A 27468-nucleotide genomic window follows, 5' to 3' on the forward strand; every position below is an offset into this window, starting at 1 on the left:
GAAGCCCCTGGCCGCCATATTGGTACTCCCCAGAATGAGAAGTCTTCCAATAAAATGTTTCATGGACAAAATTAAGTGCATTTTAGTATTTATATGATGAATTGGGGACAGTAACCAATGATGTGTATAAACCCTGGACAACTGACATGTGGTGCTGAATTGAAGCCCACTCAGAGCCATCTTGGTATTCCATTGTCAAAAAAGATTTAGGAAGCTATAGAAATGCATTTGTTAATGTTTACATTCATTTTTAACACGTTTATTATATTACAGACACCTTAATGCATACTTTTAAATGATATGCGAGCTAAACATACATGTAATAATATATATTTTAAAAAATGAGAGTACTAATGTTACTGTCCCCTCTACAACAAAAAATACTTAAAGACACATAATTTTGTCCTTAAAACATTTAATTCAAATACTGTAGGATTCCATTAATTCCTATTGAGCACTGCTCCTACTGGGCAGTGCCAATATGGCCGACCGGTGGCTTCAAAGCCGCTCAATGACCAAAACATAGAAACAGCAACCCAGGGGGTATATACATCACTGGCAGTAACATTACTACCACAGATAGAACAATGAGGCAGATATTTCACCGGATGTATAAATGTGAAGCATCCGGCTGGCGTTTCCACTCACTACCAAATATGGTGACGAGAAGAAGCCCATTGGCCGGCAGTGGGAGAAGATGGTATGAGATGGATTTTGGCCGACATTTTGCACATGTTCTCATCGATGAAACATTTGATCTCAATACAGTTTTCTGTTCGCAAAACTACAATCTGTTACGTACAGAGTAGACTAAGTTTTGTAGATTTTACCCTTTGTTGTTTAGAAGGAATGCAAGGGTGAATTGAGTAACTGCACATGCGCACTTCACAGAGTAGGCGTTCCCTACTACGACAGGCTGTGGTCTATAAAGGGTTAGTTATAAAACAATCTTTATTAGTAGGCCTATACTGTGAATAAATAATATAAGAAATTGTTTTTTATATTTTTATTTTATTTGTTTATGTTCAGTTCACATAATATAATTCAAACGTATGCAATAAGGTGTCTAATAGAATATACTTGTCAAAAACAAATGTAGACAGTAAATAAATGCATTTCTATAGCTTCCAAAATATGGCTGCACGGTGGCTTCAATACAGAGCCCCCTGTCAGTCAGCCAGGGTTTTTACACATCAATAGTAAAATCCCCATAAATATGTAATAGAATAGACCAGCTTAATCTATTTTTTTGAACTGGACTCTGGATCTTTTAGTATTACATAAGGTGAAAGGAAGATTGCCAATAGGTTCTCAACTGGTCACTAAATGTTCCACAATCCTGTACATTAATATGAAGAATACTTTACCTGTCGAGGGGCAATATTTGCTGGAGATCAGCAATAAAACAATATAGTTAGGACACAAAAGCGCCACCATGTGGCAATACTGCGTAGACCCGCAATCAGAAAAGTGAAATAGAACATAGCGCTTCATTATTCCCCGGAATTTCTTTAATTATAATGTATGTTGTTCATGTAAAAAAAAAAACAATGTAGCATCAGAAATGCATATTGGCTTAGTATTGCTTCTTACCTTATCATTATACAACAAACATCAGTGAAGCACATGTAGATGTTTTGTATTGCTAATTTACTGGAAACTAATGCAACGAAAATGCTAATTTAGGCCTAAATAAAGATGCCATTGTTTTTCTTTAGCTACCTACTGAATAATACAGATTTAAGACATTTGGGAAGTTTGAGGTATTTCATTATAGCGCGTCTTACATTCACTGAGATGTAATGACTATATTATAGTGAGCGAATGACTCTTGTCCCCTTCATTTCGCCGTACTGTCTCCCTCTACAACCAAAAAGATGGCGGAAGCACCTCCATGGCCCAGACAGTTTTTCTGTCACAGATGTTCGGAAGAGATCAGCCCTCGCCTCCCGGTAAGTAACGTTGACAAGAAGCAAGAAGTTAAAGACAATAGTCGTGGAGAGTAGATATATTGTTGTTGGTCTTGAACGTTTGGAGTCCTTAGCATTTCTAGCTAGTTAACAGCCACTCTGGCTAGTATCTAGCTAAGCAGTACGGTAACGTGAGCTAACCAGATTGTCCATGTCTGGCAACTGACAGTTATCTAATGAGAACTAGTTAGCTAATCTTTTAACCTGGAAGGATGGTGTGTGAAATCAGAGACTCACTATCTAGTTAACCAACTAACCGTATCTGATATGGTGTTCGGTTAAGATAGCTAGCTTATTAGCCAGCCTGCCTAGAGTTGCGTCGTTTGTAACCAGCTACTGTAACTAGTTACAGTAACTCGCTTGGCTGTGTACGTGCTAACTAGTTTACTTAGCTAGGGCATTACATTTATGCAAGATATTAATGTGACTCACATATCTAGCTAGCAAGAAATCTGACATGATGGGACAAGCACTCTTAGCCAAGGAATGCATCAGAACGTCCTTTGATATCAGTCAGCAATGCTTGGCAATGGCATGTGATGACAGTTACATCCAGATTAGCAATAAATGATTACCAAAGGATTCCATTCAGTGTCCAAACATCCTGTAGGCCTTATGACTACATCCAGATCAGCTGCAGTAGAGGACGATTTGTATTTAGCTGGTCGTGAGATATTGACTTAATTTTCCATTATCTCCAAGGAACGAACAGTTTATTGTAAATATTTCCATTATGTCATTAAGGTTTTCTCTAGAAAGTGTAGACATAGGTTGGTCATTTGCTGGCATATTCCAATGCCAAATGTAAAATATTATGTATAGTGTTGAAATGCTACAGTCAGTGACAATGGCATGTTGCATTCTTTCTGTGTGTGTGCGCCATTCAGTTAAATCACACCAGCATAACAGTCAGGGCCTGGAACAATCTGTCATAGAATACTAAAGGTGTGTCTCACAATGAAATGTTCATCTGTAGGCTTTCCCCAGTTTGGTGCTAATGACAACTGAGTTACATACTGAACACAATTCAAGTCCTTCCAGGATTATTTGTTGATTATTGTATTTCAATTGGGTTATTATCTTCTTTTTATGTCTGTTTGTTCTTTGAAGTTGTCCACGTTCATAGTTTAATGTAGTGACGTAGGAATTCAATAACTAATTGCTCACTGTGTGGTAGTGAATGTGAAAAGGACACCTAAAGGCATTGTAATATTTGTTTGCAGGATTACACATGTCCACGGTGTGAATCTGGCTTCATCGAGGAACTGCTGGAGGAAAGAAGGTTTGTTAAATGTGTGATAGCAGGCATACTGTTGACATTCTGATTTAAAGATTTCAATTGATTTTGTCACTTGGCATCACAGAACTTTTCACCTATGATTACACCACTCTGGTCAAGAGGGTGTGCACAAATATAAAAATATTTCTCCAAAATTGCTAACTGTTCATTTCTATGTTTCTCTTCCTGAACAGCAGTGAAAATGGGTCCACACCCACCATCTCCAGCGGTGATCAGAACCAACAGTCGTTTGAGGTTTTTGCAGCTTATTCATTCTGCTTATTGATAAACCCAGGCTAGACCATGATAATATCTTAGCAAACACAAAAGCACGCCTTTGTGCATTTTGGAAAGATTTCTTTAGTTGAATTTTGACGTAGTTGGGATTTCTGTTGACTATAAACATTGAATAATACGGAAAGAACTCCAAGTAATTTATGAATGCGGTTGTTTGTTAAAATGTCCTTTTCTTGTAGAATGTGGACTCTTCACACATGGCTACATTCCCATCGGGTTACGGACAGTTTGCTCTGGGTGTCTTTGACGACTCCTTTGATTTTGGAGCGGGGCAGGGAACAGAGGACAACCGCGACACAGAGAACCGGCGAGAACAGGAGTTGGCATCACGGCAGCGTTACGGCGCCAGGCAACCTCGCGGCCGCCATGACATCCGTGGACAGGCAGGGAGACATGAAGGAGTGCCCACTCTAGAGGGGTAAGCTCAGTGACTTGAGGGACCTTTTTAACTTTAGATGTGTCAGCAGTTCCCAGTGACAGGCTTGTCTCTTTTCCTCTGAGTTTTGATGATTTAGCTTGTCAACCATGTTCTATGTAAGCAATGATGAAATTAGGTTTCATTTTTGGATGCATGCAGAACATAATCATGTTTTTTTTTTGTCATCTTGTGTAGAATCATTCAGCAGCTAGTGAATGGAATAATCGCCCCTACGGCAATGCCAAATATTGGTGTGGGACCCTGGTGAGTACAATTAGTCTCAGGATACTGGGATGTACTATGCCCCATTTAAAATAAAAAAAATAAAAAAATAATAATAATAATTACAGAAATTATGTAAAACTTTGAAGTCAGCCAACTGACTCTTTCTTCCATCTGACGTTTGTTTATTTATCTTCCTTTTTATAGGGGCGTGCTCCACTCAAACCCCATGGATTATGCCTGGGGTGCCAACGGACTAGATGCAATCATTACACAGGTACGTATTGATTGTTTACCACTCACATTATTAAAGTTTCTAAATTAACCGTCAAAAAGCACACAAATGCCTGCATATTTGCATTGTGAAAAGGGTTGCGTTTGGACAGCAAGATCTGCGCAGTATGAAATAAAAATGTATTTTTTTATGTGTCCCTTAGTTATTAAATCAATTTGAGAACACTGGCCCGCCGCCAGCTGACAGGGACAAAATCAAGAGCCTTCCCACAATCCCAATCACACAGGAGCATGTTGGTGAGTGACCCTGAACATTAACACACATGTACAACACAGTCAATTGCATCACCTGTGGGCTGGACTTGTTGTGGTCTTGTTCTTTTTCTACGGAAGTCAGTGGGTCATAGGGTTTGATGGTGTTTTTAAGCCATTTACATCTTGAATTTGTTTTCTGTTTCCAGTCTCAGGTCTAGAATGTCCAGTGTGTAAAGAAGACTACAGTGCTGGAGAAAATGTTAGGCAACTTCCGTGTAATCATTTGTTTCATAATGATTGCATAATACCTTGGCTTGAACAGGTAAGACCTGATCATATACCCTCTCATATACCCTTATTTTAGTGCTATCATTGACAAAACTATATGACCTTATCCTGACCCCCCCCCCCCCCCATCACCTAACCACAAACATATATTGGCACACACTCTCCTAGGCAAGTTAAGTGGTCAGTAAAAACTACTGGGCCTACTTTAAATTCTTGAAGATGACTAATTATATAGTGATGTCTTCTGTGTTTGTGCCCCTGTGTGCTTCCACAGCACGACACATGTCCAGTGTGCAGGAAAAGCTTGAGTGGACAGAACACCGCTATGAATCCTCCAGGTCTATCAGGGATGAACTTTGCCTCTGCCTCATCCCCTACACCCCCGTCCTCCACTTCAACCAACAACGAGAACTCAGCCAACAACTGCTAAAAAAAACATTCCCCACCTCACACCACCCTGTGAACTGCCTTGAGTGGGTGCCAGTCTCTGGCTGTAGAGGGGAACTAAGAGCGCACACCCAGTCTCATTTTTACTTGGAGCGCTGTCTCACACTGGACTGGAGCCAGCAGAAATCCAATCAAATGAAAGTCAATGTGTTTCTTCCCCATCTGAGGCTCTCCTCAAGCCTTCAGGAATGGTGCGCGTTGCCGGGTGGAAGGCTGACCCCCTACCTGGGGAGGATAGGAACATAGGGGGAGTCACTCTGGATAACCTCGTCATGCAACAACAGATCAAGCCAGTTAGTCCTGCATTCTGAGGGCAGACAAGGGTGGGGAGGTTTTTCTGGTCTCTTACCAAGACAGAGTTGTTTTACAACGAGAGGTATATTAATTTTAATACTTTGGATGCACAGCAATTTGTGAAAAAGGATAAATATATTGCATTCACTTTTTTTAAAGTAGCATCCATAGCTGTACAGTTGTAGGCCTCAAAATGGAACCTTCAGAAGTGGAGGAGGAGAAAGGAGGCAAAGTATAGGATGTCTACTTGGTTTGGATTCTGCATCTTGTTTCCAATCTTATCAAATTTAAAAAAAAAAATGTATGTGTTTTTTTAAAAACAAAAGTACGTATGAATTTATCATTCATACTTAAAAAATAAAAATAAAAATGTTCAAACAATAACAACCCTACATAAACAAAAGACCAATAAACCGATGCACACAAATTTCAACCAACATCGATATTACTACACCTGCTCAGACCTGCCTGTTTCCACCGCAACCATACACATCACGTATGTCTCAACCATACACATCACGTATATCTCAACTACACTCCCCCTTCATCCCCTGGAACTTTCCAGTGCTTGTCGCACTATGCCACATGACCTCAAATTGCACTGTTCTGATTCTTTGTAGCCCACACCTTTAAAATATTTAAATAATTTGATTCATCCACTGTCGTAGTGATGGAGGATAATTTTATTTCCAGTTTGAGTATAAGTATGGTCCACCTGATTGGGTATCTCAGTTTCTTATTGACTTAAGTTGCACTGATGCCATTGTTTTTGCTCTTTCAATTAAGAAACAAACTACATTTGGCTTGGTTTTTTGGAAAATTTATTTGGATGCTGTCAAATGTTAGTGAATTCCTCTTAACTATCGAGGAAAAATCCATTGTAGTTAACCTTCTAGACACATTCTAACTCAGCCTTTTCTTATTCAATCATACATAATCAGTGAGTTTCAGTGCATTTTTGTTTATAGTTTAATGTCAAAATATCACAAAATACAATTTTAAGTGAAATATTGATTTGCAGATGATGTAAACCCCTGAACAAAACAATCGATTTGAAAATAAAGATGTTTTGGGTGCTACCGCTCAATATTCAAGTGAATGATTCTATATTGTTTTTTTATATATATAAAGCTTATAAACATGTCTGGATGGAAATTTGGTGCTCGGTAGTTCAAACATCTATATATTGTCCCAGAAATGATAATGCTATCAGACCAATATCTTATTACTCATGGGTTATCTAGTAGATTTCAGTCACTCAGTGTCGATTACTTATGTATTTCCTCATGCCGACATGGGTTTGACACTAGGTGGGAGTGTAATACAAAATGGCTACTGTTTGTCACGCAACCCTCTGATGTGGTTGCCTGAAACAACAATACAACTATTCATACAGTTTGGGATTGTAGATAATTGTTTTGTCACCCTGTATAAAACAAAGCCTTGTTGCATAATGGACATAACGATTGTTTTCAAGGGCTATAATCAACAATTGTTCTGGGACAGTGTCTCATACTCCCCCATTTAGAGCAATGATATCACATTTACTACCCTGAGAAGTTGTGAACTCACCAGAGGTAATACAATGAACTCATTAATGACCAACACTGGAAATTACACACCCTTCTTTGGCAAGGTGTTTGGTTAAGGGAAAATAATTGTTGTCCAGTTTTTTTAACTTGTGAGATCCACCAAAGGGCATGTCCTTGGATAAACGTTACACAACAAATCCAGTGCCTGCTCTATTTTAGGACCACATATTTAATTATACGGTATCTAAAGTTCTTTAAGTATCATTGAATATGCCTATTGTACAATACACCCAATGCAACATTGGTACTTCTCTTTTAACATGAACATCATGAATGAGTTCACATTTTTAGCTTCTAAAACAGAGTAATTTGTAAATTTGCAGGAGTAGACATGGCAAGTCTTATAAACTTATATTTGAAGAATTGCTTGCCACAATTCTGTTTATATTATAATACAAAACAATTGCTCAAGCTGTCAGTCCCTCCAAAGAAATGTAATAGGTCTCTAGATTCATTGCCACTGATACACCTACCTATTTAGTCAGATTTCCTGAACCACTTTAAGAGTAAACCATATAAATGGTTGTCTAGTATTGTGTGAGAATAACATCCATGATTGACATGCCCCAAAAAATGTAGCATTTGCTTTGTCATTTTCCAAAGGGGGTTTTGTCAAAAACAGTATGAATTCCCAATCTAGCCCTCATACCACCATGGCCTCCTAATCATCCCGTTTCAAACTGGCTAATTCATCCCGCCTCCTCTCCCCTGTAACTATCCCCCAGGTCGTTGCAGTAAATGGGAAAGTGTTCTTAGGCAATTTACCTGGTTAAATAAAATAAATGAAGAAACTGCTTCCCCGATAGGCGACGTTGGCTAGCGAAACTCATGCGCAGCAACACGTCATCGGGTCTAACTGAGCATGTACAGGCCGTCAACTCAAAAGCATTGGACGTTGAACACATTACCAGCAAATGAACACATTATAGCGGCAACAAATTATAACCATGGTATGAAAGGGATAATCATCTCGGGGCTCTATGCGTTCTCTGGAGAATAATGCAACTCCGTGGAAGGTCAGTTCCACTCTGCTAGCGTCGTGGAACACATCTTCCACGTCGTTCATTATTTTCCACAGAACGCATAGCCCTTCGTTGATTATCCCTTACATATTTACTGTTTTGGGTGGATGACTATTTAGAGTTTAAATACATCTTTATCTTTACAATCTAATTACATAGGCCTACATGTGATCCACATTTCCATACAGTAAGATTTTTTGTGGAATCCATTTAATCACATTTGTTACAATCACAAATAATAATGAGGAAGGTACATGGGCATTAAGTAATGAAATACAATGGAGCATATCCCATTCTAGTAGCCTATGTACTCACTACCTAGTTATATTTTGAGAAAACCAACACAAAAATACAAAACAAGTCTAGTGAATGTTAGAAAGAACTTGGGCTGGTATCTAAATTCCTTATCATCAGGATATTCATTCATTGGAACATGTTGGGGCGGCAGGTAGCCTAGTGGTTGGTCAATAACCAAAAGGTGCTCAGATCGAATCCCCGAGCTGACAAGGTAGAAATCTGCCATTCTGCCCCTGAACAAGGCACTGTTCCTAGGCTGTCATTGAAAATAATAATTTGTTCTTAACTGACTTGCCTAGTTAAATAAAGGTATAAAAAATGGATAATGTTCAGCTTTGTGCAGGAGAAGTGGAATTTCGATAGCAGCCACTTTCTTGCCATCACTAGCTGGCTTCCACCCAGTTACGCAACCCTGCACCTTGGAGGCTGCTGCCCTATACACAAAGACTTGCAATTACTGGCCACTTTAATGTCTACATACTGCTTTACTCATCTTATATGTATATACCGTATTCTATTCTACTGTATTTTCGTCAATGCCTCTCTGACATTGCTCAATCTAATATTTATATATTTCTTAATTCCATTATTTTACTATTAGATTTGTATGTATTGTTGTAAATTGTTAGATACTATTGCACTGTTAGAGCTAAGAACACACGCATTTCGCTACACTCGCAATAACATCTGCTAAATATGTGTATGTGACCAATAAATATTTATTTTATCAGCAGAAACAAAGGAGAATGCCATTTATGCCATTTTCGCGTTTCCTATAAATAGCATAAGTTGTCCGACTTGCTGTTGGTGCAAGTGTACCTCCCTCGATTTTACTCTTCTGACATCCGTCTAGTCGGCTACTTTCACCTTACCACTCAAACGCGCCCTTTGACTTATCAAACCCGGGCATTATCTGCTAACGGAAGTATGAAGAGTCTGTTTCCGGAAGTGATGCTGCGCCTCTGGGTTGAGAAACTCTGTGGTTTGGTAATCAAATCTATTTTGGTCACGCCCGAGCGTCATGTCATGTGTACGTGCTATTTCACGACGTGACCGATTTAATTGAGGAACAAGCAGAGGACGACCAACTCGGTCGATGGTGGAGCAGAGCTAACGTATCAAAAAAATTGTGAAAGTATATATCTGTGCTAGAAAAGGACATCGTCGAAATGAAATTGCTGTGGGGTTTAAGTGCCCTCCTCTTGTGCTTGTACGGAGCCGATGCCCTAACAGGTAATATTTTTAGCTTGCTTTCTAGCTAGTTAGACATCATACAGTCATTGAGTTAGACTAACTCCGTTGTGTGTGCCGTGCTAACTCACTGGCTTGATAGCAAACAAGCTAACGTTAGCGCTTTTCAATTATTGATTGGATATAGTGCTTTTGTAAACGTAGTTATGACATTATTTTTAGTTGAATGCTTTCCCAACGTTTTTAAATCAGTTTTTGCCATCGAGCTACCTTAGAAAATGAACCAGTGTGTTAGTTAGCTAGGAAGCAAAACGTTATTTTGTAATGCGTTAGCTAAGTTGGCTAACGTTAGCTAGTATAATGGTCCCAGCGTTCCAAGCGTAGGAACCATTGATAATTTCATACTACTTCTCCGTAGGGTTTTCAGCGGTTTGCCTCGTCCACGGTTGGCTCCATGTGAACTACAATTCCGACGCATTTACGTCTATCATCCCTTGCTAAAATGTTTTCTGAACATATGCTGATATGCCACTGTAATATCAGCGAGAAAGACTTTATAATAAAACATATACACTTAGCTACTGTAGCAGTTTTGCACAGATCCATATGCTGTGTTCCAGAAATCAAATCAATCAAATGTATTTATATAGCCCTTCTTACATCAACTGATATCTCAAAGTACTGTACAGAAACACAGCCTAAAACCCCAAACAGCAAGCAATGCAGGTGTAGAAGCACGGTGGCTAGGAAAAACTCTATAGAAAGGCCAAAACCTAGGAAGAAGCCTAGAGAGGAACCAGGCTATGAGGGTTGGCCAGTCCTCTTCTGGCTGTGCCGGGTGGAGATTATAAAATACCAACCTTACCATTATGATTGTTTACAATTCGCTGCACTGGGGTAGGAATGCAATGTGGAGGCGTGTAAGATATAGGTCGGAAAATGCACCTTTGTGCAGGGATGGGATATGCCACTGTGCCCCAAATTGTACCTTTATCCATAACTGATACAGCAAGAAGATTGAAATAATGCTTGTTTTCCTGTAAAACTGCCCTTCTAGTCCTCATACTAGCTAGCGTTTTGGATGGTGTTAGCCAATCAGCTCCTTTGTTCTACGTGAAGTGCCATTACACAATGGCTGCTGTGGCTACCGCTCGCTAGCATGAGAACAAAAAGGGCACTTTACCAGAACTAAATACAGTTGAAGTGAGAAGTTTACATTGTTAAATTTCTTGTCAACAAACTATAGTTTTGTCAAGTTAGTTAGGACATCTACTTTTGCTTGACACCAGTAATTTTTCCAGCAATTGTTTAGACAGATTATTTCACTTAATTCACTGTCACAATTCCAGTGGGTCAGACGTTTACACACACTAAGTTGACTGTGCCTTTAAACAGCTTGGAAAATTCCAGAAAATGATGTCATGGCTTTAGAAACTTCTGATAGGCTGATTGACATAATTTGAGTCAGTTGGAGGTGTACCTGTGGATGTATTTCAAGGGCTACCTTCAATCTCTGTGCCTCTTTGCTTGACATCATGGGGAAATCAGCCAAGACCCCAGAATTTTTTTTGTAGACATCCACAAGTCTGGTTCATCCTTGGGAGCATTTTCCAAATGCCTGAAGGTACCCAGTTCATCTGTACAAACAATAGTACGCAAGTATAAACACCATGGGACCACGCATCCGCCGTACCGCTCAGGAAGGAGACGCGTTCTGTCCTAGAGATGAACGTACTTTAGTGCGAAAAGTGCAAATCAATCCCAGAACAACAGCAAAAGACCTTGTGAAGATGCTGGAGGAAACGGGTACAAAAGTATTTATATTCACAGTAAAACGAGTCCTATATCGACATAACCTGAAAGGCTGCTCAGCAAAGAAGCCACTGCTCCAAACCCGCCATAAAAAAGCCAGACTATGGTTTGCAACTGCACATGGGGACAAATATTGTACTTTTGGAGAAATGTCTTCTGGTCTGATGAATCATAAATAGAACTGTTTGGCCGTAATGACCATTGTTTAGAGGAAAATGTGGGAGGCTTGCAAGCCGAAGAACACCATCCCAACCGTGAAGCACGGGGGTGGCAGCGTCATGTTGTGGGGGTGCTTTGCTGCAGGAGGGACTGGTGCACTTGACAAAATAGATGGCATCATGAGGAAGGGGAAAAGATGTGGATATATTGAAGCAACATCTCAAGACATCAGTCAGGAAGTTAAAGCTTGCTCGCAAATTGGTCTTCCAAATGGACAATGACCCCAAGCATACTTCCAAAGCTGTAGCAAATGGCTTAAGGACAACAAAGTCAAGGTATTGGAGTGGCCACCACAAAGCCCTGACCTCAATCCTATAGAAAATTTGTGGGCAGAACAGAAAAGGTGTGTGTCAGCAAGGAAACCTACAAGTACACCAGCTCTGTCAGGGGGAATGGGCCAAAATTCAGCCAACTTATTGTGCGAAGCTCGTGGAAGGCTACCTGAAATGTTTGACCCAAGTTAAACAATTTAAAGGCAATGCTACCAAATACTAATTGAGTGTGTGTGAACTTCTGGCCCACTGTGAATGTGATGAAAGAAATAAAAGCTGAAATAAATCATTCTCTACTATTAATATGACATTTCACTTTCTTAAAATAAAGTGGTGATCCTAACTGACCTATGACAGGGATTTTTTTTATGAGGATTTAATGTCAGGAATTGTGAAACTGAGTTTACATGTATTTGACTAAGGTGTATGTAAACTTCCGACTTCAACTGTATTTATACATTGTGGATAAAGGTACAGTAGCATATCCCATTCATGCATTAAGGTAAGTTTTCCAAGCCCAGTGCAGCTCACTGAACAAGTGTAACGGTAGGGTATTTTCTAGCAACCATCCGATGAACTATACTTTCGCGAAAACTGTTCGATCACGCTAGATAACTAGTAGGTGGCCGCGTCTGTCTTCTGTACACCAGCGCTGTAATATGGCAGTATGGGAACACTGACCCTTTAAAGGTGTGTAGTATTTGAACCTTTTTGTTTTTTTGAAAATGAATTCTTGCTGATATGAAAGATGGCTACTTTCCTTGTGTTTCCAAACTTTTACCGCAAGCGATGCATGTTAATATTAAGAACGAGCGTCTGGCCTTTTAGCATACCACCCTGCATACCACTGCTGGCTTGCTTCTGAAGCTAAGCAGGGTTGGTCCTGGTCAGTCCTTGGATGGGAGACCAGATGCTGCTGGAAGTGGTGTTGGAGGGCCAGTAGGAGGCACTCTTTCCTCTGGTCTAAAAAAATATCCCAATGCCCCAGGGCAGTGATTGGGGACACTGCCCTGTGTAGGGTGCCGTCTTTCGGATGGGACGTTAAACGGGTGTCCTGACTCTCTGAGGTCATTAAAGATCCCATGGCACTTATCGTAAGAGTAGGGGTGTTAACCCCGGTGTCCTGGCTAAATTCCCAATCTGGCCCTCAAACCATCATGGTCACCTAATAATCCCCAGTTTACAATTGGCTCATTCATCCCCCTCCTCTCCCCTGTAACTATTCCCCAGGTCGTTGCTGTAAATGAGAACGTGTTCTCAGTCAACTTACCTGGTAAAATAACGGTAAAATGAATAAAAAATAAAAATAAAAAACTCCGCCGGCAAGAAGATGCTAAGTTTAGTAGAGGCGCTAAAGGTAGTTGGCGTCAATGAATGGCTTTACCAGGTAGCTAATTTATACACATTGCGGTGATCAAAATCACTGCCTTGTAACGGTTAACGCGAGGTAAAATAGTTTATTTTGCAATTGGAACCTGCCATCTTCATAATCGTTTTTATTAAATAACTTGTTTTAAATAGGCAAACTAGTGTCAACAACATTTACAGATATTAGCAAATTAGCTAGCTAGTAGATACTTTTTCATGCGATCCAACACCACCGCCATCCAACATCTTGCCGCCAAATATCATAGACGTTGGTTTATTTTTCATAAACCAGCCAATGCAGTTGCTTTTGGCTGGTTTATGAAGAAATAAACTAATGTATTTTTTGTGTGTTGGATTTGTAAATTAGCAGACTAACCCGGACACTTGTGTTTTCAAGTCTCAGCTAGTTTTGTGTGAGGCTTGTTTTAGCTGCAATCTTTAAGCCGGTGTAGACCAGTTTGTCTGCCTGACTCATTAGACATTAACTAGCAGGTTAGCTGCTGTGTCCTATATAAAGACATCCCATTTAAATACGTAAAAAAGTAGGCCTGTATTTTACCTCAATCGGGTGTAACCTTTTCTATGGAGATTAATAACATGCAATTGAGGTACAACATGCTACCACATTTAAATTCACACAGAATATTATGTTTTTCTATGTTTACAAATGTATGTGAATGTGTTACATGAAATGTGTCAAACAAGCAAGAAGCTTTGTTTACAAGATTGTTGTGGGAGTTTGTTTTTAGTGGCGACTGCAACACATTTAGATTACCTTAATCTCATTATAACATTCCGTCACAACCACTACCTTGTCTATTTAAGATTGTGCTGACTTTCTAAGCCTGAAAGAGCCGCAAGCCGTGGCAGTCTATATACATTACGCAACCTTGAGTACATAATAAAGCATTGCATGCAGTGCATGATGTACTCATTGTTAACTTAGCCAATTCAGGGTGAGGGTCCATTGTATTAACTTATGTTCAGTGTCAAAGAAACAAGGCAGTATGTGGATTCATTATGATGATTTAATGTGTGTTGAACCAATTAATGACACTAAAACATTCTAAATAGGGAACGATGGGGATGATATATAATATTGCGAGTAGTTTGCCAGCTCCCTTAATTTGGTGAGGAAAAGGCTCCATTTTAGGCCTAAGGGTTTTGGTTAATCCTAAAAACCGTACCAAATGTTTGAAACTTGCCTTGTATTTTGCTTTTTAAAAAGCAGATTTTATAGAAAAGTCCCACACTGTAACCTGCCCTATACGATTTCAATTGGTAAACCTAACAAAAAACATTGATTTGTCAGGACAGTCTGGGGAGACTGGACTTTGCATTGGGCCTTTTACTCTGTGAGGTCCTCCATTGACCCAGATATACAGAGTGGCATGAAAGCTTTAGAGGGCATGTCCCAGAGGACTGCAGATGCCTCTGAAGATACAGCACACAGGCAGTCCCCATGCTGGACGGGCAGTTTTCCGCTATGGAAACTCCAGATCATTAATACAATTATATTTCTGTTGCGCTCCAGCTTCGTTTTGAGCAAAACGTTGGTTGGAGAAGTAGGTTATAGAAAGCAGGCAACCATTTTCCCTTCGGTTAAACGAGGTCAGGAAAAGCACTTTTTGAAGCATTTCCTATGCAAATGAGCGCAGTCATGAAGTATGATGTGCTCATAAAAGCCCATTGATTTATGTAACTGAATATTAATACATATGACTCTCAGATAAATCTTTATTGCTAGTAGCATTTATTTCCCTGTCTGCCGCGGAAAGTGTGTTCAGGATTCATGTTGTTGGTTTGCTCTTTTGATTGTGTGCCCATTTTCTGGGTGACCATTTTATGTCAGCATAATTGGTCACTGGGTAGGCTAAATGCTGCATACAAACAACTGTAATGACTAAGATCACTATTTCTCACCTGTTGCAGGACATTTTGTGTTCGTGTTTATATTTTGCAGTCACATGCCTATCACACCTGCTTTTGAAACACCCTATTTGTCCCCAGCTAACATTCACACAAAATAGAAACCTAGTTTACACTGAGTAGGTGGCCTGTGGAGCATGACCCTATGTAGTTAGAAAACTGTAGCACATTAACTTGACAACCATTCCATGCAGTCAGGCTTCTGTCTTTTTGCTATGCTAGGCCAGTTAGGACTACATGTAGCCTACAGTACTGGTGAGTCACACTGATTTCAGGAGGGGTGTACTGGAGCGGTCTTCTTGGTCAGGTCTCTTTCCAAAATGTTTTATTATTATTTTTTATTTTTTTGTTGATGGAACTTGCTGGTAGGTTACTAAGTTTGATACAAGCTAGAGAAACTAATTTTAGTTATGATTTTCGTTCAGGCCTATGTGAAGTCACTATCTGCATTTACTTGGGTTTGTTTTGTACAGCCTTTGCTATGAAGGTGACCTTTTTGTTATGGTTAAAAGGATCCTGCCACCCTTAGCTAAAAGGTCACATGATTTTTAGAGCCAGAGGCAGCTGTGCCTCCAACCCCAATCCACAAGTTTGACTTTGGACATGTAAATGGGTACATGCTGTTTCTGGTCTTCAGGGGGCCAACTATTCAGAAAATGTCCGCCTACCACCACACATTGTTGTCCTACTATGCAAAGATACAATAAAGAAAGAGGGTGTGGCTCAGGCGTTGTCCGAACATGGTCGTCTTTGTTCAAGCGGCGCTACATAGGGATCCCTGAGTTTGTTCTGAAGAATTTCTCATCACTGATCTCCTGGGTTGTTTATTCAAGTGGGCCTGGATTTTGAAGGTATGCCACGGTCTTCTTCTCCTGTGTTGCTTTAAGATTGTTCCGTGGGCTTCGGTAGAAATAACAGTACAGGGGGCTGACTCTACAGAGTGCGCCTCGAGCCGTGCAAATGTTATTCCTCTGTTGCTCCTCCTGGGTATTAAATCCTGTACAGAATGTCCTCCACGTCAGATCAGGTGTTTCGTTTAATAACTAAGCCCTGCACTTCTCAACACAATGACAAACTGACAGAGAATGTAATAGATTTACAGACACAGTTTTGAATCATATCTGACATTTAAATTTTCATCCATCTGCTTTGCCCTTCATGAAATGTATCTGTTTTTATTAGTGGCTTTTGATTTAATGCAAGTCATTCAACTTGTCTATGTCTGCAATGGGTCTGAGTATCAAGGACTCTAAAAAGCCATTTGGCATGAACTATTTTGGTTAATTATGATACTCAAACCCCTACTCTTTTCATGTACCTCTCATTCATGTGTTTTATTAACCTTTTGTTTCTTTCTTTTTTGCCTGCTTGCCTTTTCCATCGCATTTTACTTTCACCTCCATAAAATTGTCGGATTTGCTAAAAACCAATCTGAACCCAAATCAATGTAAACCACCCCTCCCCCACAATGGCCTGTTCAGCTGGTTTTGTCAAGTCGCCCCTGTCCCAGATGAAACTGATAGAGGACATTGCAGAGCTGCACTGTGAGGTGACAGGGAACCCCATCCCAGAGGTGCAGTGGTGGTTCATAGAGGGCGAGGAGCCTGACGAGACCACGACCCAGCTGTTCGATGGGGCTCGGCAAGACCGTGTCGGGATCAACGCCACCTACATCCTGCACGCCACCAGCTCCATTCACCTTTTAAACCTCACGCTCAATGACTCCGGCACGTACGAGTGCCGCGCTTCCAACGACCCCGACCGCAACGAGCTGAAGAAGGCACCCAAAATCAAGTGGATCCGCTCGCAGGCTAACGTTATAGTGTTTGAATGTGAGTGTTGGGAGGTCCTACGTACAGCCAGGCAGCGTCTCCCTGTAGAGGACAGCGAGGGGTCCAGCTCCTGTCCCACACCTTCTCCTGCCCTCTGCCCTGTTTCACCCAGACTCCCCTACTCTCCCCTCACTGAGCTCCCATGATGTCCAGTAGTGGAAAGCAAACCTGACCACAAGGCGTGGCCGGGCCTCTCCTTAGACGTGTCCTACCTGCCGTAGCACTACCCTCAATCTGATGCCTTTTTTTACTGGGCCTATGTCAAAGCCTTATTTTAAATGAATTAGGAAAATATTTCACATAATATTGATAATACTGGTCATAAGGTCTGAAACCTGCAAATGGCTACATCTAATTTTTGAATCATAAAATGTTCATTTTGTTTATAAAAGGGTCAGATTGTGGGTTGGTTAGCTTCTTGTTGGCTTCCATTTTGTCTATTTTGCTGTCTTGTCCAAGGTATAGAATGTGTAATTGATACTAACATTGACACTGCCCTGTGGTGTTTACACTCTTTAGACCTGTTAGACCTGACTAGGCTCTTTAGGAGTACTAAATTATCTACAGGAGATAGCAACCCAGCTTTCTGATTCTCAGCCATAGGGCATCTTTCCAGTATTTGTTGTTTTCTCTACCTGAACCAAACCAAAAGATCCTCTTATTTGTTCCTCTTCTCTGTTAGTGGAACACCAACCTACCATACCCTGCCGGTTGCTTCTTCTGCATGTGTTGATTACAAGCTCCTGTCCTCATGGTCTCCTAGATTAACTTCCCTGTGTAACCCCTCTTCTCTTGAACTCTTGGTTCAGCCCGAGCTCTCCATTTTTAGGTGCCTGCCCATGTGATCCGCCTCTTCTTGGAAAGCTCTGCGCTGCCTTTTATATTGTGCTGTTCTTGGCTTGAAATTTGATTATGAAAGTAATAACATTTGACAAGCTAAGCTAGACCTTATCAGTTGTCACTATGAAGTTTAGGATAAAGGATAGTAAAGCAAAGTCAATCTCTGAACAGTCAAGGTTTGTGCTGCAACATGTTGGTATCAAGAGCCATTTATCCTGTAAACCCTATACATGCATACCTTTTAAGTTTGGATTAAATCCACTACTTAGATATAACATTTTATTTTGTGTGTTTAGTTACCCTAAACTATTTTAGCAATATCCTGTACGTGAAAAGACATGCAAGAATTAGTTACGCTTGGCTTGTCGTCGTGGTAACGTTACTACGGTAATGATTCTACTAGAAGTGGTCGTGTCAAAGGATGGCTTAATATGTTGACTTTGTCTACAGATCCCTTAATTGTGTCTTCACCTATGGAGGTGAACAACCAGACCTCTGCCATCCTCTCGTGCAACCTGACCAACCCCCCGTCCACAGTCAAAGGTCATTACTGGATGAGAAATGGCAATGTGATCGAGTCATCCAAGCAGGACTCTGCTGCTCTCTACACCGAGTACATGTAAGTGCCTGCCAGGCAGGCAGCGTGTGTTTGCATGTTTGAGCCACCAGATGGATGGGAATCCCTCTGAGCTATAGAACGATTTCCCAGCGCTGGGCTCGCTGATTTGAGATTCAGCTATTGTCCTGAACCTAGCCGTCATTGCTTGTCATTATTAGCAACCATACCTTTTTAATGTTTGGTCAGCAGGGCGGTAGGTCACACAGATTTGACCGCACAGCAGCACTGAACAACCACTCCAACCTTTCCTCCATATATTTTCTACATGTTAGCTCTCCCTCACTCTATCACACACACACACACATACACACACACACACACACACCATCCATTAATGGTAACACTCCAGGCCCTGCTCAGGCATTCCCTGCCATTAATTAGCAGCGAGCTGGACTGTGCAGCTTTGGTTATACTTGGCAGCAGCACAGATAAGCGCCCCCTAGCACTTCCACTCTTTCACTCTCACATAATAACCACAATTCCCCATCAGACGTAAAGAGCAGGGAGGGTTCCAGTGCCGACAAATGTCCGATTGTTGTTACCAGGGGGAAGTAGAAGCGTTTGTAACAAGGAAGGGCAGTTTATTTTTATGCGGTTGCTTCTCATTCTCAACAGCAACAGGGAGCCATTTGAAGTTCAGCCTGTTGGGCAGCATCTTTTGTAGTGTGTTTTTACAGGCAAAGTGACTTCATGACCTGGATGTGTTCAAAGCCATTGAGTGAAGTCTGTAGGCCTGTGTTTCCCGTCCTTAGGGCTTACGTTGTTGTTTTTCCCCCATTAGCTTGGCTAAAATTGATTTCCATTCGGGGGGAGTATATGACTGCGTCTTCCTGTCTGATCCTGTGGTGAAGAAATCCATTGAAGTCAAAAGTACGTAATCCGTTTTAACTTCTACTTCTACTGTCTCTTCTACTGACATTAGCTATGCCGATGAATGTTACTCAGTGCACTAAAAAAGGTAGTATCTGAAAGCTGTAATGGGCTTATAGACAGTTTTATACAACTGCAGGTGTGTTGGATGAATCTATCCGATTAAATACCTGCATCCGTGTGTTTGTCACTAGCTGCTGTCCATGTCTCGGCCTACAAACGCTCTGAGCATGGAAATGAGCAGGACAAGGGTGTGCTGGTCTGCGTCAGTCATGCATATCCACTGCCTACTGACTGGAAGTGGTACAAACTGGAAGGAGAAGAAATGCTCAAGACGGTACGCGTTTACCGTCATTGATACACCATTAGGCTTAACACAATTAGTTTCACTGAGCCAGAATAACCCCTGATGCTGAACTGAGTGATTGAAGTCACATGCTGCAGTTATTTTCCAATGTTAGGAATTGTTGACTAACTAAATCAATATCTTGATTGAAGTCCCAGTAATGCCACACGCACTAGTACTATCCAAAGAGGTCTCTGCCCTAGATAAGAGTTGAGTATTCAATGAATTTTTGCTCCCTGTTTGTCGTTCTCAGGCCATCACCAACGGTACTGACAGGTATGAGATCAAGAGCACCCCCAACAGGACCACCCTGACCATCAACGACCTGGACATCGCCATGGACATGGGTGACTACATGTGCTACGGTACCAGAGAAGTGGACTCGGCCTCCGACACGATCCATCTGCGCGTCCGCAGCCGCCTGGCCGCTCTCTGGCCCTTCCTGGGCATCGTGGCCGAGGTCATCATCCTGGTCAGCATCATCTTCATCTATGAGAAGAGGAGAAAGCCTGATGAGATCAACGACGGTACGTAGAAACACCCGCAGAGAAATGCAGAAATGAAATACTCTTGTTTTGCCATTCATGATTTCTGAGGTAGCATACCTCGCTAAGTCAATATGATTTGGCTGTGGGTGTCTGCTGCCCTCCAGTGTCTTAGTTTGATGCACTGTCATTCTCCAAAGATTGCTGTGCATTAGCTGCCATTTTAATGATATCTCAACACTGTCTTTTCTTAACGGTTTGGATATAGGTTTACTGTTATTTACTTGGTCTTCTTGATTTGCAATTTAAATATGTTTTCCACTTATGAGTTTAGTAATTTAATTTGATCAAAAGCAATTGGGTTTTCTATTGGAACACTTTTTTCTCCCTCCGTTTTGTATTTCTTTGTTCGCTGCTGCGTTTGCGTTTTGGTAAGTGATCAAAACTGCATGTCAGACGGAAGTGGCTGAGATGACCGTAACTGAGAAGCTGTGGGAATGCACTGCGTTCACCTGTTAAGAATGTATCTAATAGGAACTCTTCCACTGGCCTTGCATTCATACATTGGACCAATTTGGGCAAAATTAGAATTATATTTTCAGACTGCTAAAACTTTGCCACATTTCTATGCCCACCAATCAATGTGTTTTTGTCATGCCTGTAAAAGGGTCAAATAGCCTAAGTCATGTGATTTATGTGGAGATGGAAATTAGGCCTGTCATGGTTTGTAGTGTTGGAAACACCTAAGGGTTTAGGGTTTTATACGTACACACAGCAGTATGATATCACGGGGCAACTTCTTGCTTGCAGACAGTTGACGTCTGTAAGCAGGAAGTTGCTCTGGTTATGTCATATTTCTGTGTGTACCTTTTTTAATATCTTGTCTTGTGTGCCATCTGCATCTTGATCTCATGCATGACAAGTCATTTTAGTTTTTTATAATAGGGATATCATTTCATTGATCTCATTCATTGCCTGAGGGCACCTATTTTTGATTTAACCGGTGACTGAACGGTCATGTCCAGACGGTTCCTTTTAATCTGCAGTCTGCCTGTACGCTTTGTTTCGAACCGTTTTCGGTGTTGCATTGTCCCTGCAAGTTTTCTCTTTTCACTTGGTTGTCCTGTTTGTGTTGTTTTGAGTGATGTTCAGAACACAGTGTAGGTAGATTTGTCATAACTGCAGTTTTCTTTTTAAATGAAATGATTTTAAGTTCAAGCGATGTAACTATTTGCTTATTGTAGATAGAACTATGGCAGTGTATGCTTGTTTGACTGCAGTCACTTGACAATGGCCTATTTAAAGAAATACTTGGCGCTTTGTCACCATTTCCTTCATTGTCTGTGGAAAGAATTTTCACCATGCCTTAATCTCATTAGAATGTCTCCCTACCAGACAGTCTCTGACCAATTCAGCTGTTGACACATCTTTTCTCTTGTCCCTGTGCTGCTTTATAGATGAGGACTCAGGTTCTGCTCCCCTGTAAGTATACATTTTACACTGACATGTAAAAATGCAATACAATTAATTTCTCACAAAGAAAATATATAAATGGGCCTCCCGAGAGGCGCACGGGTCTAAGGCACAGCATCGCAGTGCTAGAGGCGTCACTACAGACCTGGGTTCGATCCCACGCTGTCGCAGGTGGCCGTGACCGGTAGACCCATGAGGCGGCGCACAATTGGCACAGCGTCGTCCGGGTTAGTGGAGGGTTTGGCCGGCCGGGATGTCGTTGTCCCCTCGTGCTCTAGCGACTCCTGTGGCGGGTCGGGTGCATGCACGCTGACACGTCGCCAGTTGTACGGTGTTTCCTCCGACACATTGGTGCGGCTGGCTTCCAGGTTAAGCGGGCAGTATGTCAAGAAGCTTGGCAGGGTCGTGTTTCGGAGAACACATGGCTCTCGACCTTTGCCTCGCCCGAGTCAGTACAGGAGTTGCAGCGATGGGACAAGGCTGTAACTACCAATTTGGATATCACGAAAAAGGGGTAATAAAGATATACATTGCTGTATTGTTTGTAAAGTTCTAGATGGAAAATGTCTTTCAGGAAAAGCAATGCTGCCACAAACCACAAGGATGTCAGGCAAAGGAACTCCAACTGAGAGAAGATGAGGTGTGTGTGTGTGAGGGCTTTTGAATCAACCCACTCGACTGGATGAGCCTATTTCAAATTAATTTATTCTGATTGCAAAATCAAAGCAGTAAACCTCCTGTAGAGGTTAAGCTCTCAATCTAATTGTCAGTCCCCTTTCTTTCCTGACAGATATCCTGATGACTATCTTCCAGGATGAAGAGCATTTGCTGAGCGTCACATAATCTAGTGCACCCTGCGAATTTTAAACAACTTCACATTTTTAAATTCTTGAATGTTAATGTCTTGAGAAATGGACTGAATTATCCTCTTCTATATTTCTCTCCATATTGTGCTTTCGGCTTAAGGCCATTGGCAAAAAAAACATGTTTTTGCATGAGATTTATTGCCGTTCTAGAAGTGTTTGTTCGTAGTGAAGTCCATTGTAAACGTTTACGTGGGAATGATCTATTGGTGGTTTTTCTATTTGTGCTTATAGCTTCCTCCACTGTCCTTCACTTCTAAATATCTGCTCTTATATTTGCAAGCATGAACAGCCACCTGTTAGGCAACAGGTGGCTGTTACTACTACGAATGTGAAATGTTTGGACACTGACATGCTTTTGCCCCAGGCCCTATTACCACACCTGACTCCAATAATCAACTAATCATTGTCTACAGTTTAGAATGCAATTAGTTTAATCAGGTGTGTTTAGTTATAGGGCTGGGGGAAAATGACATTAATCATGCCCCTCAACTAGGTAAATAAGTAGGTAAATGAATGACTTGAAGCCTTTTGACTTCAGATGTGTGCCCTGACCCTTCAACATCACATAGTTGGCTGAGTTATAGGATACACCTTAACACAGTCCATTTTACTTCCTCCACTGTATTTGATTTTCCGCAGTGGAAGTTATAATACTGTAGGTAGTTCCTAAATTAAACGCAGCAGGTAGGATTAATGCAATTTCGTCTGAGTTCCTGCTGTATTTAATACATGCGCTGTTGAGAATTTAAAAGGCTAATCATTGCAAAAAAAAATCCAAGCTTTTTGGATTTTAACTAACTAATTCAAATGTTTTAAGGTGTAGTTGTGAATTTTCTCTGCTTTTGTTGCCATAGTCACATCTATAGTAATACTTCCTGAAAAAGGACCAAGTGTAAGAGATGGGCTTTCTGCTTCTGGACAACGACAAATTCTAATACTAATGTATTAATCAGAAAGGAAGGCGATTTCTAAATGGTTTGTTTTTTTGAAGGGTACATGGAACCTAAACATGATTGATACTAATGAAGCATTGTCCTTTTTCTAACCTCCACTTTGTAGACTACTCAGAAGCCACATGTTGCACTAACCTGATTTAGTATTGTGACTGGATGTGCACCGTTAGTTTAAGAAGTACATATGACTTTGTCAATTATTTTGCCTAAAAGTAACCAATTAGATTCAAGAGAACTGTACCAATTTGCACAATCTCAATAAAGTGATCTGATTTAAGCGCTGTGGTCTCTGTTACTGCTTGAATAAGATGGACATTTTTGTTTATTTCCTCAGGGCAATAAAATGCTATAGGCCATCCCACACGTAAAGGTATGAAGTTACTGTTTCAGTGCCCTGGATAGTCGTTGGCGATGGGTTTGTAGAGCAAAGGTGTTGGTCCTCTGGTAAATGGCATGACTTGAAGCTGGCATACATACAGAAGGAGTTACCTAATGGTAAAGGAGTAGTCTTGGAAATTCCAGACCTATGACAACCATTACGTACAGTCGTCGCCAAAAGTTTTGAGAATGACAAATATTAATTTTCACAAAGTGCTGCCTCAGTTTGTATGATGGCAATTTGCATATCCTCCAGAATGTTATGAAGAGTGATCAGATGAATTGCAATTAATTACTAAGTCCCTCTTTGCCATGCAAATGAACTGAATCCCCAAAAAAACATTTCCGCAGGACCAGCTGACATGTCAGTGATTCTCTCGTAAACACAGGTGTGAGTGTTGACGAAGACAAGGCTGGAGATCACTCTGTCATGCTGATTGAGTTCAAATAACAGACTGGAAGCTTCAAAAGGAGGGTGGTGCTTGGAATCATTGTTCTTCCTCGGTCAACCATGGTTACCTGCAAGGAAACATGTGCCGTCATCATTGCTTTGCACAAAAAGGCCTCGCAGGCAAGGATATTGCTGCCAGTAAGATTGCACCTAAATCAACCATTTATCATGGTTTGTCATGGATCATCAAGAACTTCAAGGAGAGTGGTTCAATTGTTGTGAAGAAGTCTTCAGGGTGCCCAAGAAAGTTCAGCAAGCGCCAGGACCATCTCCTAAAGTTGATTCAGCTGCGGGATCGGGGCACTACCAGTACAGAGCTTGCTCAGGAATGGCAGCAGGCAGGTGTGAGTGCATCTGCACGCACAGTGAGGCAAAGACTTTGAGGTTGGCCTGGTGTCAAGGGCAGCAAAGAAGCCACTTCTCGCCAGGAAAAACATCCGGGACAGACTGATATTCTGCAAAAGGTACAGGGATTGGACTGGGGTAAAGTAATTTTTTCTGATAAATCCCCTTTCTGATTGTTTGGGGCATCCGGAAAAAAGCTTGTCCGGAGATGACAAGGTGAGCGCTACCGTCAGTCCTGTGCCATGCCAACAGTAAAGCATCCTGAGACCATTCATGTGTGGGGTTGCTTCTCAGCCAAGGGAGTGGGCTCACTCACAATTTTGCTTAAGAACACAGCCATGAATGAAGAATGGTACCAACACATCCTCCGAGAGCCATCAACCATCCAGGAACAGTTTGGTGACGAACAATGCCTTTTCCAGCATGATGGAGCACCTTGCCATAAGGCAAAAGTGATAACTAAGTGGCTCAGGAAATAAAACATTGATATTTTGGGTCAATGGCCAGGAAACTCCCCAGACCTTAATCCCATTGAGAACTTGTGGTCAATCCTCAAGAGGCGAGTGAACAAACAAAAACCCACAAATTCTGACAATCTCCAAGCATTGATTATGCAAGAATGGGCTGCCATCAGTCAGGATGTGGCCCAGAAGGTAATTGACAGCATGCCAGGGCAGATTGCTGAGGTCTTGAAAAAGAAGGGTCAACACTGCAATATTGACTTTTTGCATCAACTTCATGTAATTGTCAAAAGTCTTTGACACTTATGAAATGATTGTAATTATACTTCAGTATGCCATAGTAACATCTGACAAAAATATCTAAAGACACTGAGGCAGCTAACTTTGTGAAAATGAATATTTGTCATTCTCAACTTTTGGTTACGACTATACTGGAACATTGCTTATGTTGTGGGAGGCAATTTGTCTGCTCAGGTCCTAGGGAGACTAGTAAATGAGTGAAATAAAAGTCATTTCATTGTCCAAACCGATATAGACTCACTGTACAATATTACATCAGTAGGCCTACACATCCAAATCATTCTGAGAAGATTCGACACCAGAGGGTGCCATTTAATCATCAGTGGAGGAACCATTGAGATTCTAGGTGGCATGGTTGACGTAGCCTATCAATGTGTATTGAATAAATCGACATCTGGACTGGTGGATATTGTAGCCTATATTGGCACATATTCCATTTCTCAGGTGATATAATCCAACAGTATTATTTTGTGATTACACATACATGCTGTGCATAAAATGGAGTAAATTTGCCAATGTGCTGATCGATTGACCTTTCAAGGCTACTATTGCATTTGAATGTTTCACAAACTATTTGTATTGAAAATACAATATTCAAAACCGATATATAAAATATTTCACACTTGTATGACTTTTTTTTGTATCACTCTTTCTTTGGTTCACCATGCTGTCATCTCACATTGGAACCTTCACTTGGATGTCATTCGTAAGGAGGAGAGGAGGGCTCTGAGGTTATATGTAATAGGACGGACTCTCCGTTTCACTGTGACATGAAACGAATAGCCAGATTGCAGCCATAGCAACGCCACTGGTGCTGTATCCTAAAGTGGTTTCCATTGGATACAATAGGCTGGGGCTGCTTTGAACTCGTCGCCGCCCAGCCACGCAAAGGTTCCCGAAGGCGCGCACTCTATTCCCGCGCGCTGTCATGGACGAGGCTGAGGATGGAGAAGATGAGTCCAAATTCCAGCAGCCTCTATTGTGCGGAACCGGCTCCGTGGGTGGCGGAGGCGATAGGAACGGTCTAAGTTTGAAGATGAAGCAATTTACGCCAGGAGGGGGAGCATCGTCAACAGCGCGCAAGAACTCCAACAATGAGCTGTGGTTCATGCAAGGCGAAGAGTCCGCACCTTGTGCTCCTACAGGCGCCACAACCTGTGCTCTATTGTGCCAGGGAGATGCTGCTGCCCGTGGCGGCTCATACTATAGGGCAGGAGGGGACTCAGCCACAGGATCAGCGTTAACCGGGTTGGCTACTTGTTGGACAGGTGAAGTCACTACCGGTGTGATATGCAACAACAACGGAGATTGCAGAAGGGACCCCAACATTTCAGGTAGCCTGTCCTCCATTGTCTCTAGGCAGGAGAAACAGACAGGTGGAATAGTTGCAGCGGACAACGGGAAAAGGCCAACTAGATGTAATTCCAGAGTCGCCAGCATGGACGGTTCGATCACCTCAGCCGGGTCCTTAGCACAGGGGCAAGGGCCCGAGGTGGCCGGGGCCACAACTACTGGCAATGAGAAAAAGGACTCCAGAGTTTCCTTCTCAAGTGCCCCTAATAGAAAAGCATCGTCCTCTGTGCAGAACCAACAGAACAGGAATTCTCTCCCATTTTTTAAATGTGAGGATGGACACCAGATTGTGCCAGATGATGGAGAACCGCAGGACAATCGGACTTATATGCAGCGCCAATTTAGTTCCATGCTTCAGCCTGGAGTTAATAAATTTTCACTGCGTATGTTTGGGAGCCAAAAAGCGGTGGAAAAGGAACAAGAGCGCGTCCAATCGGCCGGTAATTGGATTATTCATCCATACAGCGATTTCAGGTATGGGTTGAGTCAA

General features: G+C 41.5%; 4 protein-coding genes across 4 annotated transcripts in view; all 4 read left to right on the forward strand.

Moving 5' to 3' along the window:
* The first annotated feature begins 1834 nt into the window (after positions 1 to 1834).
* LOC129810884 (E3 ubiquitin-protein ligase RNF126-like) lies at positions 1835 to 6803 on the forward strand. Its single transcript, XM_055861853.1, has 9 exons — positions 1835 to 1952; positions 3194 to 3252; positions 3444 to 3504; positions 3726 to 3964; positions 4160 to 4228; positions 4394 to 4463; positions 4624 to 4717; positions 4882 to 4997; positions 5238 to 6803. The coding sequence occupies exons 1-9, from the start codon at positions 1878 to 1880 to the stop codon at positions 5391 to 5393; spliced, it is 939 nt and encodes a 312-aa protein (XP_055717828.1). The 5' UTR covers positions 1835 to 1877; the 3' UTR covers positions 5394 to 6803.
* Positions 6804 to 9588: 2785 nt separating this feature from the next.
* LOC129810885 (basigin-like) lies at positions 9589 to 23967 on the forward strand. Its single transcript, XM_055861854.1, has 8 exons — positions 9589 to 9848; positions 18529 to 18697; positions 19479 to 19567; positions 19762 to 19904; positions 20167 to 20440; positions 21856 to 21880; positions 22446 to 22511; positions 22662 to 23967. The coding sequence occupies exons 1-7, from the start codon at positions 9785 to 9787 to the stop codon at positions 22498 to 22500; spliced, it is 819 nt and encodes a 272-aa protein (XP_055717829.1). The 5' UTR covers positions 9589 to 9784; the 3' UTR covers positions 22501 to 22511; positions 22662 to 23967.
* On the forward strand, positions 9855 to 18522 carry LOC129810886 (basigin-like). The gene has a single exon (XM_055861855.1). The coding sequence runs from the start codon at positions 16875 to 16877 to the stop codon at positions 17382 to 17384; it is 510 nt and encodes a 169-aa protein (XP_055717830.1). The 5' UTR covers positions 9855 to 16874; the 3' UTR covers positions 17385 to 18522.
* Positions 23968 to 26318: 2351 nt separating the features above from the next.
* The window catches only part of LOC129810888 (potassium/sodium hyperpolarization-activated cyclic nucleotide-gated channel 2-like), a 77781-nt gene continuing 76631 nt past the window's right edge, over positions 26319 to 27468 (forward strand). Inside the window, exon 1 of the mRNA XM_055861857.1 lies at positions 26319 to 27452. Coding sequence (XP_055717832.1) covers positions 26554 to 27452 — 899 coding nt within the window. The 5' untranslated portion in view covers positions 26319 to 26553. The remainder of the gene's footprint in view (positions 27453 to 27468) is intronic.

Source organism: Salvelinus fontinalis, chromosome 14, assembly GCF_029448725.1.
Source record: "Salvelinus fontinalis isolate EN_2023a chromosome 14, ASM2944872v1, whole genome shotgun sequence".
In the NCBI taxonomy this organism is placed as follows: Eukaryota; Metazoa; Chordata; class Actinopteri; order Salmoniformes; family Salmonidae; genus Salvelinus; species Salvelinus fontinalis.